This window comes from Oncorhynchus keta, chromosome 3 (genome assembly GCF_023373465.1).
Source record: "Oncorhynchus keta strain PuntledgeMale-10-30-2019 chromosome 3, Oket_V2, whole genome shotgun sequence".
Classification (NCBI taxonomy): domain Eukaryota; kingdom Metazoa; phylum Chordata; class Actinopteri; order Salmoniformes; family Salmonidae; genus Oncorhynchus; species Oncorhynchus keta.
In genome coordinates this window covers 3,552,496-3,567,413 of record NC_068423.1, presented here as the reverse complement: position 1 = coordinate 3,567,413, position 14,918 = coordinate 3,552,496, and the positions used below count along the sequence as shown (strand labels likewise).

The following is a 14,918-nucleotide window of genomic DNA, read 5'->3' as shown; positions in this document are numbered from 1 at the left end:
TGCACATAATAATATATATATACAAATAAAAAATATAGGAACACCAATGTTTACGATCATTCATGTTTTATTTTTTATTACTTTGCTTTTACCTTCTTGTTCAACACATTTTAAAGAACCCTATTCTTTTCCCTCAAGCTTGGAATCCCCTGATTGGAATGTTCAACTATGTTTACATATTAACTGAAAATTTCCCCTTTGCAAACCATAAAGTACAAGTCCACACAGAACAGTCCATATCATCATCTAACCAGCTATGGCTGTGACAAAGGAATTGGGATCTCTTCTTCCTGATGTCCATCATGATTTCCTAGACCTTAAGAAATTAAGATAACACCTTTTACTGCACCACCCCCCAATACCTATGAATTAGCATGTTATGTTACCATCCATCCACATATCAAAACCCACCAGTCTTATTTATATAAGGAGTTTTCTGCATGCACTGAGATTTAAACCAAGCATGAAGTATTAGGCTACAGGGGGACTTATCAGAGCTGGTGTTTTTGAGATTGAATAAATAAATCACCCTGTTTGTACAAAGGAACAGCATCTCAGAATCCCTAGTTATCAACAGAGTCTTAGCTAACTGAATGAGGCAGACCCCTTTAATTAAGAAAGGGGAAGTTAAGTATTTGAGTAATATGGCCTTGGTGAGTGTAGGCTTAACTACACAACAAATGGTTGACCACCCTTAACCTTAAAACTTACTTCAACTTGCAGCACAAGCTCACTGACAAGTGGCTCGCACCTTGCAATGATGGTTTGCACTGTGAGATTATCATCTAAATTGTGCACCATTTCTTTATCTTTGAACTCCATTTTGTTCTTCATGCTAGAATATGTGTGGGCTCAGTAGAATAAATCGTGAAATCTCTAGAAAATTCAACCAACGTTTTCATTTCAAAATCCAACAACCGAACATAAACATACCAGAAGAGGTTAATAATGTTCATGTCAACCAATGTTGCTTCTTTTGGATGTGTCACCTTCCTTTTCATTGGGGTCAGACCTTTTATAAAGATTACACAAGTGTCTTTAAAATGCAATAATGTTTGTTTGTCTAAAAAAGTGGCAATATAACTAGACTGTATTACCACTCAACCAACACATGTACACACATGAATAATCAACAATTATTAATAAAACATTATTAATAATCATTAATACCTGTTACACACACCATACCTGACAATCCAATGTATATCTATTTTTTTACACATTTTCAACCATAGCCCACAGTCAAAAGTGGCATTTTTCTTGCAAGATAAAAACACATTTTTGTACAAGATTACAACAACTATATATGGATTAGTAATGGTAATATTGACCTATAGAAAATGCTTTCTTAGTCTAAATCCTGGGTTCAATACTCATTGAATATATCAAAATTACTATGATCATTGTCGTTATTACTCCATAAAACGGATACATTTTTGTTTTTAAAAGAAAATAAACAAGAATAGCCATTTCTCAAGCAAGAATTTTGCTAGGACTGTTTTGAGTGGGGAAGGGGAAACTTAAAACTAGCAGTTTTTGTCAAAGAGGTTTGGAACGCTCATTCTTATTGGTCTATTAACTGTCTGATGATGTCACCAAAACAAAAGCTGAAATTTCAGGCGGTCTTTTTAAACATATCGTACACTACAAGGGCATTATCATACTTTTCACAATATTATTCAAACCACAGTGTGGAAATATATATACACTGCAAAAAGTGAACATTAAGCAAGCCTAAATATCTTACATTGAGTGATAAGTGTTTTTTTCTTGTTTTTTCTTACTAAGCTCAATTATCTAACATAATTGGCAAATAATTGTGCTTATTTTAACCTTAAAAAAGTCTTAATACAAGTAATTTAACTTATTTCAAGATTTTTCAAGAAGGTCAAATTATCACTCAATAGAAGATATTTAGGATTGCTTAGATTTCCCTTTTTGCAGTGTAAAACACAGGAAAATTAAGTTTGACTGCACTGGTCTTTAAATACCAGTGAAACTTGGACAACTAATACTGTACATCTCAAATGTGATTTTGGTCATGTTTACAAATGTTTTGTACATTTATGTAATGCATTAGAGCGACTCCCATGGACACCTATGTCATTTTTAAAGATAATAAATGCACTACATCACCAAAAGTATATGGACACCTGATTTTTGAACAACTCCTTCCAAAATCATGGGCATTAATATAGAGTTGGTCCCCCCTTTGCTGCTATAACAGCCTCCACTCGTTTGGGAAGGATTTCCACTAGATGCTGGAACATTGCTGCTGGGACTTGCTTACATTCAGCCACAAGAGCATTAGTGATGTTGGGCAATTAGGCCTGGTTCTCAGTCAGCATTCCAATTCATCCCAAAGGTGTTTGATGGGGTTGAGGTTAGGGCTCTGTGCAGGCCAGTCAAGTTCTAACACACTGATCTCGACAAACCATTTCTGTATGGAGCTCGCTTTGTGCATGGGGCCATTGTCACGCTGAAACGAGAAAGGGCCTTCCCCAAACTGTTGCCACAAAGTTGGAGGCACAGAATAGTCTAGAATGTCATTGTATGCTGTAGCGTTAAGATATCCGTTCATTGGAACTAAGGGGCCAATCCCGAACCATTAATAACAGCCCCAGACCATTATTCCTCCTCCACCAAACTGTACAGTTGGCACTATGCATTGGGACAGGTAGCGTTCTCCTGGTGTCCGCCAACCCAGATGATTCGGCCAGATGGTGAAGAGTGATTCATCACTCCATAGAACGCGTTTCCACTGCTCCAGAGTCCAATGGCGGCGAGCTTTACACCACTCCAGCCGCCGCTTGGCATTGTGATCTTAAGCTTTTGTGAGGCTGTTCGGAAATGGAAACCCATTTCATGAATCTCCTGACGAACAGTTCTTGTGCTGAAGTTGTTTCCAGAGGCATTTTGGAACTTGGTAGTGAGTGTTGCAACCGAGGACAGACGATTTTTACACACTACGTGCTTCAGCACTCAGCGGTCCCATTCTGTGAGCTTGTATGGCCTACCACTTCACGGCTGAGCCATTCTTGCTCCTAGATGTTTACACTTCACAATAACAGCACTTACAGTTAACCGGGGGAGCTCTAGCAGGACAGAAATTTGACAAACTGACTTGTTGGAAGTAGCCGAATCCACTAATTTGAAGGGTTGTCCACATACTTTTGTATATATAGTGTATGTCATGGATGACGGAAAAGTTTTTGAGGTCATTTTGTTGTCCATACAAATGTCTCTCTCCATTTCAGGTGCTTTCATTATTTTTAATGAAACCGGGTCTGTTTGTTGCCTTTATAAACATTCTGTGTATTCATATTCATTTACATCAGCCGTAATTCTTGCGTGGTCATCACACCATCCCTTTAAGACTTCTTAAAGGCCTTGGGGACGTCCCGAGCCACTTGTTTTTAACACATCTACAAAATAAACCAAAACACTGTCAACAAATAAGTTATAAACCAATAAAATGTGTTTCAAACAATAGCTACCTTTCTGAATGCAGACTAAAACCAGCATTTTTTATTGTTCCCCATGTCTTCCCTTTCTGAAGCAATACAACACAAGTGTTTGCTAGATTATCAGGACACCACACACGACATACATACATTCACTTTTAGGTCTGTTGTCTTTATCTCTTCCCTTTCCATGCACTTTCCCACCTATTCTCTCGCTTCCTCCATTCCATTATAGAACATCATAGAAGAAGACATGGCTACCTTGAAGAGCAAACCCTCAAACTGATACCTACCCGCCTCCCTTCCCCTGCCTCACCTCAGAAAAAAAGTCAGACACCATCATCTCCGCATCCTTTTCCCTCACCCACTTCAATGGTAAGACAGGTAGCTACATTCCCCCATCCCAGTCTACTCCCTACCTCCTGCTCTCTCTCGGGTGAACACCCTCCACCGCCTCCCCCCTCTTTAGGAGTAGGAGAGGTGGGAGCCGTTGGAGATGTGCGAGGTGACCGAGGTGCTGCGGCTCAGCACCCCGTCGCCTCCACCCGCCCCGCCAGGTCCCCCTCCGGATGCCGTCCTCCTCAGTGGCTGGGGGCTGTTCCTCAGGGCCATGAGGCTGGGACCGCCCCTGACGGCCAGCCCCCCGCCATACACCCCTCCCTGCAAGGAGGACGAGGAGGGCCCCGAGATGGAGGGGGGCGCGGGGGGCGGCGGCGGCAGCAGGGCCAGGGACTGAGAGGAGGAGCGAGAGGGCAGGTTGTGGGAGAAGTGATGGGGGTGCTGCGGGTGGGCCAGGTCGCCGCTGCCTCGGACACCGGCCCACTCCCTGTCCCTCTCCTTCTCCCGCTCCCTCTCTCTATCCCTCTCCCGCTCCCGGTAGAGCTGGGGTGTGCTTTGGTGGTGGTAGTGCTGTGGCAGGTGATGGCGGTGGTGGTGTTGTTGGGAGGAGGAGGAGGAAGAAGAGGCTGATGAACGAGATGAAGGATGCACCTCCCTCCCGTCCCTCCCCAGACCCAACCCCAGAGCCATGCCGTGAGAAGAAGAAGACTCCCCTTTGCTCCCCCCTCCAACACCCCCACCCCCTCCACTGCTACTACTGTTGTGGCTGCGGCGCGAGTGCGGCTGGGGCTGGGGCTGGGCATTCTGGGGGTGCATGCCATGGCTCCAGTGGCCCCCACCAGAGCGGAACACTGGTGGGGCGTTGGTGTAGCCCTGCTTGGGGTAGGCCTCGCTGGGGATGCCCGTGAGGGCCATGTTGCTGAAACCCAGACGGAGGCTCTCCGAGTCAAAGGACTCGATCTCACAGGCCTGCCGCTCCAGGAGGGTGCGGATGCGCTCAGAGCGCTCATTCTGAAGAGAAAGCATCTCCTCCTCAATCTGTGGGTAATAGGGGGAACAAGGGCACAGAAGTGTTGAATGTGAGAAAACACCCATAAACACACACAGACAAACGTTTGTTTTACTATCCTTAAGGGGACCAAACAATTGATTCTCATTCAAAATCCTATTTTCCCTAACCCCCTAAACCTAACCTTAATCCGAAACCCCTAACCCTAGCTCCTAAACCTAATTGTAACCATAAACCTAAAATAGGACCGGCGAAATGACCCCAGTAGTCCAAATGTTCCTTTTTATACTAACCAAAAACACACAAACACACGCAAACTCAAACAAACAAACACAAACTGAGATGTCTTGGATGTTTGTCAAAAAAATTCCAGGTTACAGTGCATTTGGAAAGTTCAGACCCCAGCCTCATTCTAAACTCGATTAAATATTTTTTTCCCCCTCATCTACACACAATACCACATATATAATGACAAAGTGAAAACAGATTAGATTTTTTTGCAAATGTATAAAAAAATACAAACAGAAATACCTTATTTACAGAAGTATTCAGACCCATTGCTGTTTCCATTGATCATCCTTGAGATGTTTCTACAACTTAATTGGAGTCCACCTGTGGTAAATTCAATTGATTGGACATGATTTGGAAAGGCACACACCTGTCTATGTAAGGTCCCACAGTTGACAGTGCATGTCAGAGAAAAAAACAGGCCACGAGGTTGAAGGAATTGTCCGTAGAGTTCTGAGACAGGATTGTGTCGAGGCACAGATCTGGGGAAAGGTACCAAAACATTTCTGCAGCATTGAAGGTCCCCCAAAACACAGTGGCCTCCATCATTATTAAATGGAATAAGTTTGGAACCACCAAGACTCTTCCTAGAGCTGACCACCCGGCCAAACTGAGCAATTTGGGGAGAAGGGCCTTGGTCAGGGAAGTGACCAAGAACCCGAGGGTCACTCTGCCAGAGCTCCAGAGTTCCCCTGTGGAGATGGGAGAACCTTCCAGAAGGACAACCATCTCTGCAGCACTCCACCAATCAGGCCTTTATGGTAGAGTGGCCAAATGGAAGCCAGTCCTCAGTAAAAGGCACATGACAGCCTGCTTGGAGTTTGCCAAAAGGCAGCTAAAGGACTAACCATGAGAAACAAGATTCTCTGGTCTGATGAAACAAAGATGGAACTCTTTGGCTTGAATGCCAAGCGTCACATTTGGAGGAAACCTGGCACCATCTCTACGGTGAAGTATGGTGGTGGCAGCATGCTGTGGGGATGTTTTTCAGGAGCAGGGACTGGGAGTACCGAGGGAAAGATGAATGGAGCAAAGTACAGAGAGATCCTTGATAAAATCCTTCTCCAGAGCACTCAGGACCTCATACTGGGGCGAAGGTTCATCTCCCAACAGGACAACAACAGCCAAGACAATGCAGGAGTGGCTTCATGACAAGTCTCTGAATGACCTTCAGATGCCCAGCCAGCCAGAGCCCAGACTTGAACCCAATCAAACATCTCTAGAGAGACCTGAATATAGCTGTGCAGCGACGCTACCAATCCAACCTGACAGAGCTTGAGAGGCTCTGCAGAGAAGAATGGGAGAAACTCCCCAAATACAGGTGTGCCAAGCTTGAAGCCTCATACCCAAGAAGAAATGAGGCAGTAATCACTGCCAAAGGTGCTTCAACAAAGTACCGAGTAAAGGATCTGAATACTTATGTAAATATATATATATTTTTTAATTGTGGGGGGGAGGCAAAAATGTCTAAACCTGTTTTTGTTTTGTTTTGTCATTATGGGGTATTGTGTGTACATTGATGAGGGATTTTTTTTCTTCATCTATTTTAGAATAAGACTGAATACTTTCAGAATGCACTGTATACAATAGGCCATGATTGATTTTGGCGCAATAGGCCTGGTATATTACCTCTTTCAAGGAGCTTTACGTTTTGATAGGGTTATTTTACCTAAAATATTTTTGTCCTACTTACAAAAAATGTAATTAAAAATACACATCCCTGCAAGAGTGGCCCGAAGGGTGTTTAGCATCCCCAGTGGCTCTGCAAGTGCTGAGAGGATATTCTTCACTGCTGGCCTGCTATCCAGGCACCATCGCATGAACCTGAAGCCATAGACTCTGGCCAAACTCATGTTTATAAAATGAATTCAAAGGCACTGTAGATGGAGGCTAAAACAAGGCAGTCTACATTTAAATTTGTATTTAATTTAAGTCACAGGCTATATATGCAATTTATAGACTATAATGATTTAATACAGCAAAATCTTGTACCTCTTAAATGTAAAGTTCTCATATTTGAGGACCCCATTTGATTTTCTTTATTCAATTAAGTCTGTTATGAGAAAGGTAGACCCTGTCTGCAAAAACAGGGTGTCTGCGGAAAGCTGAGTATAATGGCTATTGAACAGTGCCTTCAAATCTTTTGTGTGCCTTACTACCATATGGGCATACAAATTTATAAGGGCAGACCGAGCTGATGACCTCATTTCAAGATGGCTGCTACCTACATTCCGGTTAGTGTTGTGAAGTATAATCAAAACAAACACTGAACACGTTGATATACACCAAAAGCCGGGACTCCACAGATCATGAGGATATATTATTTGTCAATCACCAGTCCCGAGAGTCAAAATGTTTATTTTGAATAACGTATTCACCTAACATCTTACAAGGTAAGCCTCAATTTGGTCTGTGTTTGGTCCATAGCTACATAGAGGGTATCAAATTAAACCTTAGGTTGGTAGGAACAAATTCAATGTTCTCTGATGATATATGACTTAATGGTAACATCTAGTAACACCGAGTGACTATATATTTTGCACATAAAGAAATATGAGGTTGCCTGTAGGCTACTATGGCACCTCGACAGTCTTGTAGCCAATGCTATGTTTTACAGGGATATGCAGTTGACCTGGGTGGGACATAGCAAGAGGCACATCCAGTGTGTCAAAAAAGTGCAATTACCACATTTGGACACTTTGGAGAGGTTGAAAGGACGCTTGAATGTACCCTGGATACCCCATAACACCACCACAATATTTGAGTGAGGTTGATTTGGTCAATATTGTGTTTTTATACTGAACAAATAGCATTTAGGGATTGCAAATATGTAATAGCACTGGAATGATCTCATTTAGAGACATATGCCATTTGACAGTTTTAGGGACACTTGGAATCGTCACGTGACCACACCTGACACCACTTACTAAAACATCTGCCCATTTCTAGTTGTTAGGTCTAAGAATCAAAAACATTTCTGATATTGTTCACATGTTGTGGAAGCCAGCTCAAGTCCTCAATAATTCACTTGTAGCTTGTCAATGAAAGAATGACAATATTTTGTGTATGCTTGATCCTGTGTATTCTGAACTATGTAACTCCTATCTTCCTTCTGATCATTTCATCATAATCTCCCAGATGTCTTCTTTTCAAAAAATACCAAGTTTTGTATGTCAATCATGTAATTACACATGAATAGCAGTTACTTTTGGGTATGTCTATTTAGGAGGAAATCTACATTTTGCCATTACATTAATATGCTGAGCGCGTAATGCCCCTGCCAGCCTAGCGTGTCGCACATGCAAAAGCGTCACAATTTATTTGTAGCCTATAGCCTTGAAATAATAGAAATAATATAGCCAAAATAATGAATTTGCACTCCATATTTGGCTAGCTGTCTGGCTACTGACCTATTTAGAGTGTTTATATGCTGTTTAATATGACATGTAGCCTATTTGAAATGGCGAGCGCTTCTTAGTCACCTTTTCCTTTTTATTAAAATACTTTTCATTCAAATCACATGGTTTGGTTTCAATACTTCAAAACAAAATGGTACAGTAGGTTCCAGGTAGTCACAGAAATATATGTGTGTTGGTTAAATTGTGATTTTAATGAATGGAGCGAATTTGGAGTGCTACTATTTTTTTTGTCTTTGAGCAAGGAGCGGTTTTTAGCGGAGCAGTTGGAAAGGAGAGGTTCGCAAGCTCCATGAGCGGGATTTCAGACCGCTCATCAACGCCGCTCACATACTCTAATTGAAACTTAATATGTAAATATTTTACTAGAATATTCAATTAAATTGAAATGGAATTCATAATGAATTCAATTGGTGCATTACAAAATCTAAAATATTACATTAAAATGCAATATCCTCATACAAATAAACAATTATGGAATTCAAATACAATTTCTGTTGCCACTGAAATTGATCCATAGTTACATATCAGGCCCATTCAAAAAGTCCAAAAATGTAATCAAACTCTATCCTCTACAACCAGGATAGGCACTCCTGTAGATCTGAGAGGATAGACAAGGATTCTGGTAATAGCCTCTGATTGGTTGCAATATTGCTTCCACCTATCCAGGAGTGCCTAGAATGTAGGGGTGCTAGAGTTAAGTATACATTCTTTGCATTTTTCAATGGGCCAGATATGTAACCTTGAATTTACATTTTGACAAACATCCAAAATAAAGTCCAGGACTAGGCAGTCAATTTGTAATTAAGCCATACTCTCAAGTCCCAATTCGCTCCCTAACCCTATTTTTAGCCCTAACCCCTTTGATGTGAGCAGAAATGTAAGGTGGAAACCCCTTCACTACACTGTTTATACCTATCTAGTGGTGACCCGTCATTCAGGGCTTGCCTGTTTTGTATGTTATTTTGACATTAATAAGCGTCACATATCAGTTTGCAAACAATGTAAAAAAAAATATATATAATTGAGTTAATAAAGCCTCATACAAACATGGTCTCTTTTCTTTTCTTGAGTAAGGCAGCTCCAAAATGCAGGTGTTTCAGCTTAGCTCAGTGCTTTCTGTGGTGGTGGGGCAAGCCATCAGAAAATACGGAGCGTTGAGCCGTGATTGGCTCAGTGTCCTGTCACTCATGGGAACACTACGTCACCTCCAAGTCTAAGGGTAGAGCTAGAAAATTCTAGCTCCTTGGGTGCTGCCATAGAGTTACAATAGAAGTGCCCATCCAAGGTCATTGGCCACAGATAAAATGACGTCAAATCACGTTATATGTACAGTAGCTTTGATTGGACTGATCATGTCAACATCATACTTTCACAATCTTAGCTAGCAGTCATCATCATGAATCAAGTCGACAATCTACTGGCAAATCCTTTTTAATCCTTGTCATATGAAGAGAAATAATGGAGAAATTATAGATAAAATGTATCGGTACTCATCGGCCATTCGACATAACCATTACACAATGAGTTGGAAATCGCAAATTCAACAAGGAGTGGTTTGGAAGGAATCAGTGATAGTGGCTAACTGCAAGCATTGCAAAGCAATCACGAACCTGCTATTCAGTGGAGTGGCTGTGTGGCCCCAAATCTTGGATTAAGGGGCTCTATTCCAAGTTTAAAATGATAAACATTCAACATTGGCCATGCTGTCAATGAAGCATGACTTGTGCCGCGCTCAAAACAACTTAACTCGGAACTGTGAAAACTTGACTTCAGTGAGTTCAAGACAACTGGGAAGTCAGGAATAAACGAGCTCCGACTGGGAAAATAAGTTTAAATGGTCATCCAACTCGGAATTATATATCCGGCCACTTCTAGAGTTACAACCTGAAGATCAATGACATTATCATGATTCAACCTTGTCGTCGTCGTCCCCCCAAGTTCCCAGTTGTTTTGAAAGCACCATAAATCCAGAGAATGCCTGACTTTGATGACAAAATGTGCCCACAAAGGACAGCCGCGCCACCTTCATGTTCAAGTGAGCACAGCACAACAAGTTGAGTCCAAAAATAAAATTGTATGCTGTTGCATAAAATACAGTTGAAGTCGGAAGTTTACATACACTTAGGTTGGAGTCATTAAAACTTGTTTATCAACCACTCCACACATTTCTTGTTAACAAACTATAGTTTTGGCAAGTCGGTTAGGACATCTACTTTGTGCATGACACAAGTACATTTTTCCAACAATTGTTTACAGACAGATTATTTCACTTAAAATTCACTGTATCACAATTCCAGTGGGTCAGAAGTTTACATACACTAAGTTGACTGTGCCTTTAAACAGATTGGGAAATTCCAGAAAATGATGTCATGGCTTTAGAAGCTTCTGATAGGCTAATTGACATCATTTGATTCAATTGGAGGTGTACCTCTGGATGTATTTCAAGGCCTACCTTCAAACTCAGTGCCTCTTTGCTTAACATGGGAAAATTAAAAGAAATCAGCCAAGACCTCAGAAAAAAAATTGTAGACTTCCCCAAGTCTGGCTCATCCTTGGGAGCAATTTCCAAATGCCTGAAGGTACCACATTAATCTGTGCAAACAATAGTACGCAAGTATAAACACCATGGGACCACGCAGCCATCATACCGCTCAGGAAGGAGACATGTTCTGTCTCCCAGAGGTGAACGTACTTTGGTGCGAAAAGTGCAAATCAATCCCAGAACAGCAGCAACGGACCTTGTGAAGATACTGAAAGAAACAGGTACAAAAGTATCTATATCCACAGTAAAACAAGTCCAATATCGACATAACCTGAAAGGCCGCTCAGCAAGGAAGAAGCCACTGCTCCAAAACTGCCATAAAAAGACAGATTATGGTTTGCAACTGCACATGGGGACAAAGATGGTACTTTTTGGAGAAATGTCCTCTGGTCTGATGAAACAAAAATATAACTGTTTGGCCATAATGACCATCGCTATGTTTGGAGGAAAAAGGGGTTGGCTTGCAAGCCGAAGAACACCATCCAAACCGTGAAGCACGGGGGTGGCAGCATCATGTTGTGGGGGTGCTTTGCTGCAGGTGGGACTGGTGCACTTCACAAAATAGATGGCACCATGAGGCAGGAAAATTGTGTGGAAATATTGAAGCAACATCAAGACATCAGTCAGGAAGTTAAGTTACTTAAATTAAATAATTTAAAAAGGCAACACTACCAAATACTAATTGAGTGTATGTAAACTTCTGACCACTGGGAATGTGATGAAAGAAATATGTTGTGTAGTAAGACATTAGTAGCCCATGTGCCTCACCCTAATCATTTGGTATATTTACCCCTCTTAATTTCACCAACTGTTCTGACTTGGTGGTGCACATGTAGCCTATCACCTGTTTTAGAGAAATGTAATCATCGAATATTGTAAGCGCTTTCATTGTCTGCTTTATATGCCCCCTTTTTATCCTACGGTTCTGACTTGGTGTACAGGGAGAACACTAAGAACGGCCCATGTTCTGAATTCTGTCGCTGTACATTTGTTTTAAGCAAGTCAGCAATATCAGCTATGTTTTTCTAAAAGGCAGTAACTGAGGCTGAATTAACTGTTTCGCTGCCAGACAAGGCTCTGCTGATGGCCAGGTCTAGCAGTGCATTGTCTAGTGTTGTGGCTTTGCTGGCATGCATCCCACTTGTTTTTTTCTGCATCACCAAGATTTACATGCTAAAATCACCACGGTACCTATCCAGACCACACATACATGGGAATAGGGCTAAGGGAATAGGGCTAAGGGGAGGAATAGGGAGTGATTTGGGACAAGCTGTATCTCTCCACCCCTTGCTCCAGGGTGATGTTTCCCCTTGGTACAGATCTAGGATCAGTTTCCCATCCCCCAACTCTAACCATTAGTGGGGGAAATGACAAACTGACCCCAGATCAGAGTTTAGGGGCAACTTCCCCCTACACCTACCCTCTGCTCCAGCAGTGCCCGGCGGATGGACACCCTCTGCTCCAGGTCCTTGGCCTCACGCTCATGCTGCGAGTCGGTGTGGATCTTGATCTTGCTCTGGTAGGCGTTGAGCAGCTCCAACTCTTGCTGCAGCTGGATCCGCAGCACCTGATACTCCGCCTCCTGCGTCTCATCCAATCGGAGCTGGAGTCAGAGTGGCAAATAAGGTGGGGCATCAGCATAAAAATAGGTGGAGGAAGTGGAAAAGGTAGTTCCACCCGTACTTAGGCATAGGGAGACAGAGGGTCAGATCAGGGGATGTGGCGTATAGGAAGGGGATGTCTATCTTAGTGTGAGGGAGGTGTGTTAATTACTAAATGGAAATGTTTTGGGTAGATATTATTGACGAGTAGGGGTTTGCTCCGAGTGAATGTGGTTGAGTGTGTGATGGTTGAGCACCCTCCACCTTCTTTCCATGAGTGTGTGATGGGGAAATAATTGTGGTATTGTGTGACATGAATAGGGTGTCGTAGTTTGTTTTTCACACATGCTGTGGTATTGATGATAGTAATACAGTAGAGCCTGTATAGAGCTGGGTATAGCTTGTAACAATGCGAATAAGCATTTGGCTAGTAGCCCACAAGTGGAGGAGTGTGGTGAGGATAGGGACAGGGGTGTGTGGGGCTAAAGTGAAGGGAGTTACATGAGGCTTTGACATATCGCAGATCTGTGCCGGTGGATGTGAGTCGGTGGTATTCCGAGACACAAGAGATGTTATGTCGCTTTCTGTGTGCCAGCAAATGTGATGTCGTGTAGGGACAGAGAAAGGGGGTTTGGCTTGCTTGAATGTCTTGGACGTGTGTTGGTGCTACGTGAGGACCTAACTGATGCATGTAACTGGGCTCTGTTCAGGAGGGCGCAACGCTGGGTAACGTTACAGATAGAAATGCCATTATTAAAGCTGACAGGATTCCTTTTTCTTCATGTCAGAGAGGAGTATATGTTCTCCATCATATATTTATATCTGAATATTCCACAACATTGTGCCCCGCTGAATGCGGCCCTGCTGTTCTAGTAGGTATGGGTGTAACCAGAGATGGTTGATAAACGTCTTACTCAGGCAGTTTACCATTGGGGGAAAACATGGTGAAGGTTCCGGTCTGTGTAAGTAGGCGTTCCCTCTCTCGTGAGAGGTCTGCGTCTGCAGGCGTTCCCACGTGAGTTTGTGGTTCCTCCATAAAACACTGACACGCTCACGTGAGAGGAAACGCCCACTTAAACTGAATTTTTTTTTCAATTGGAAACTGCCCAATAAACAGCTGGCTCTGGTCTAACATCTCAGGTGTAATGATGCTCCCTTATTCTGACACATTTCTGTTCTATATGATACATTTCTATCATCCTCTGAACAGGCCCATGTTGTGCCATGCAAGGGAAGCCAGACCCAGGGCAGGGGGTATGTAGCTTGCTAGCCAAGTGCAGAGAGGGTATCATACTGTAACAAAGCAAGGACAAAGAAAGTGGGGTGACGGTGTCAAATCTGGGGACAGCCAGGAGTGCAGGCAGCTGGCTCGCATGCCCAGGCTGGGGTGGGTACGGTGCTACGGTGGGTTGGAGGTGGTGCGGTACAAAGAGTGTACAGCATCTCCTTGCCTTACTCACAGCCTGTGTGGACAGCATGTCATTGATGGAGTGGTCGTACTGCTCAGCCAGGATGGCCAGCTTACGCGTCTGCTCATCCTTCAGGCGCTTGAGCACCGCCTTGTGGTCCGACTTGGGCGTGTTCTCCAGCAAGTGGTTGCGCAGGGCCTTGTACTGGCGCGTCTGGATCTTGCACGTGTCCTGGAACTGACGCTTGATCTGGAGTTCTTTGGACTGGATGAGAGAGAGTGTGGCATGATGTACTACATTACCCAGAATGTTTTGTTAATAACATCAGATTTTATCTTGGGCTCTTTCTCAATTTGTCTTTCTGATTCCTCGCATCCTATTTCCTTGCCTCCTTCTCAAATGTATTGTACTTCCAAGCTCCCCTCCCCTCTGACCTACTACTCCAATGGGTTTTGAGGAGGCAAGAACAGAGGATGAGGAATCTATGAAAGACTAATTGAGAAAGAATTGGTAAAGATACTCTTAAAGGCTAACATAATGGTGTCCTGGTTGTCTCCTTACCCATACAGAAAGAGAGAGAGACAACCGTTTTGGCTGATGTGCTTGAACGTGTTCTTTTGAATATGTGAAGATCCAATATAAGTATAGGCTATATAGGGCTGTGGAGTGTACATTTCGATTTTTACAGAGGTATTAGTGACCTCAACATCACTTGCTTTCCTGTGGTAGTTAAACAAAAATAAGTACATCTATTGAATGGCTGCCTACTGTATACCATGTCCCAACCCGAAGTGGTGGAACTCCTCTGATTTAAACCCCATGTATGTATGCATTAGTGGAGGCAGAA

The 14,918-nt window shown here is 42.8% G+C and overlaps 1 protein-coding gene across 1 annotated transcript in view; it reads right to left on the bottom strand.

Moving 5' to 3' along the window:
* Positions 1 to 49: 49 nt before the first annotated feature.
* Positions 50 to 14,918, bottom strand: part of taok2b (TAO kinase 2b) — a 64,521-nt gene continuing 49,652 nt past the window's right edge. The window contains exons 19-21 of the mRNA XM_035745077.2: positions 14,123 to 14,335; positions 12,482 to 12,664; positions 50 to 4,841 (exon numbers count right to left, since the gene is read on the bottom strand). Of these exons, the coding sequence (XP_035600970.1) occupies positions 3,930 to 4,841; positions 12,482 to 12,664; positions 14,123 to 14,335 (1,308 nt within the window). The 3' untranslated portion in view covers positions 50 to 3,929. The remainder of the gene's footprint in view (positions 4,842 to 12,481; positions 12,665 to 14,122; positions 14,336 to 14,918) is intronic.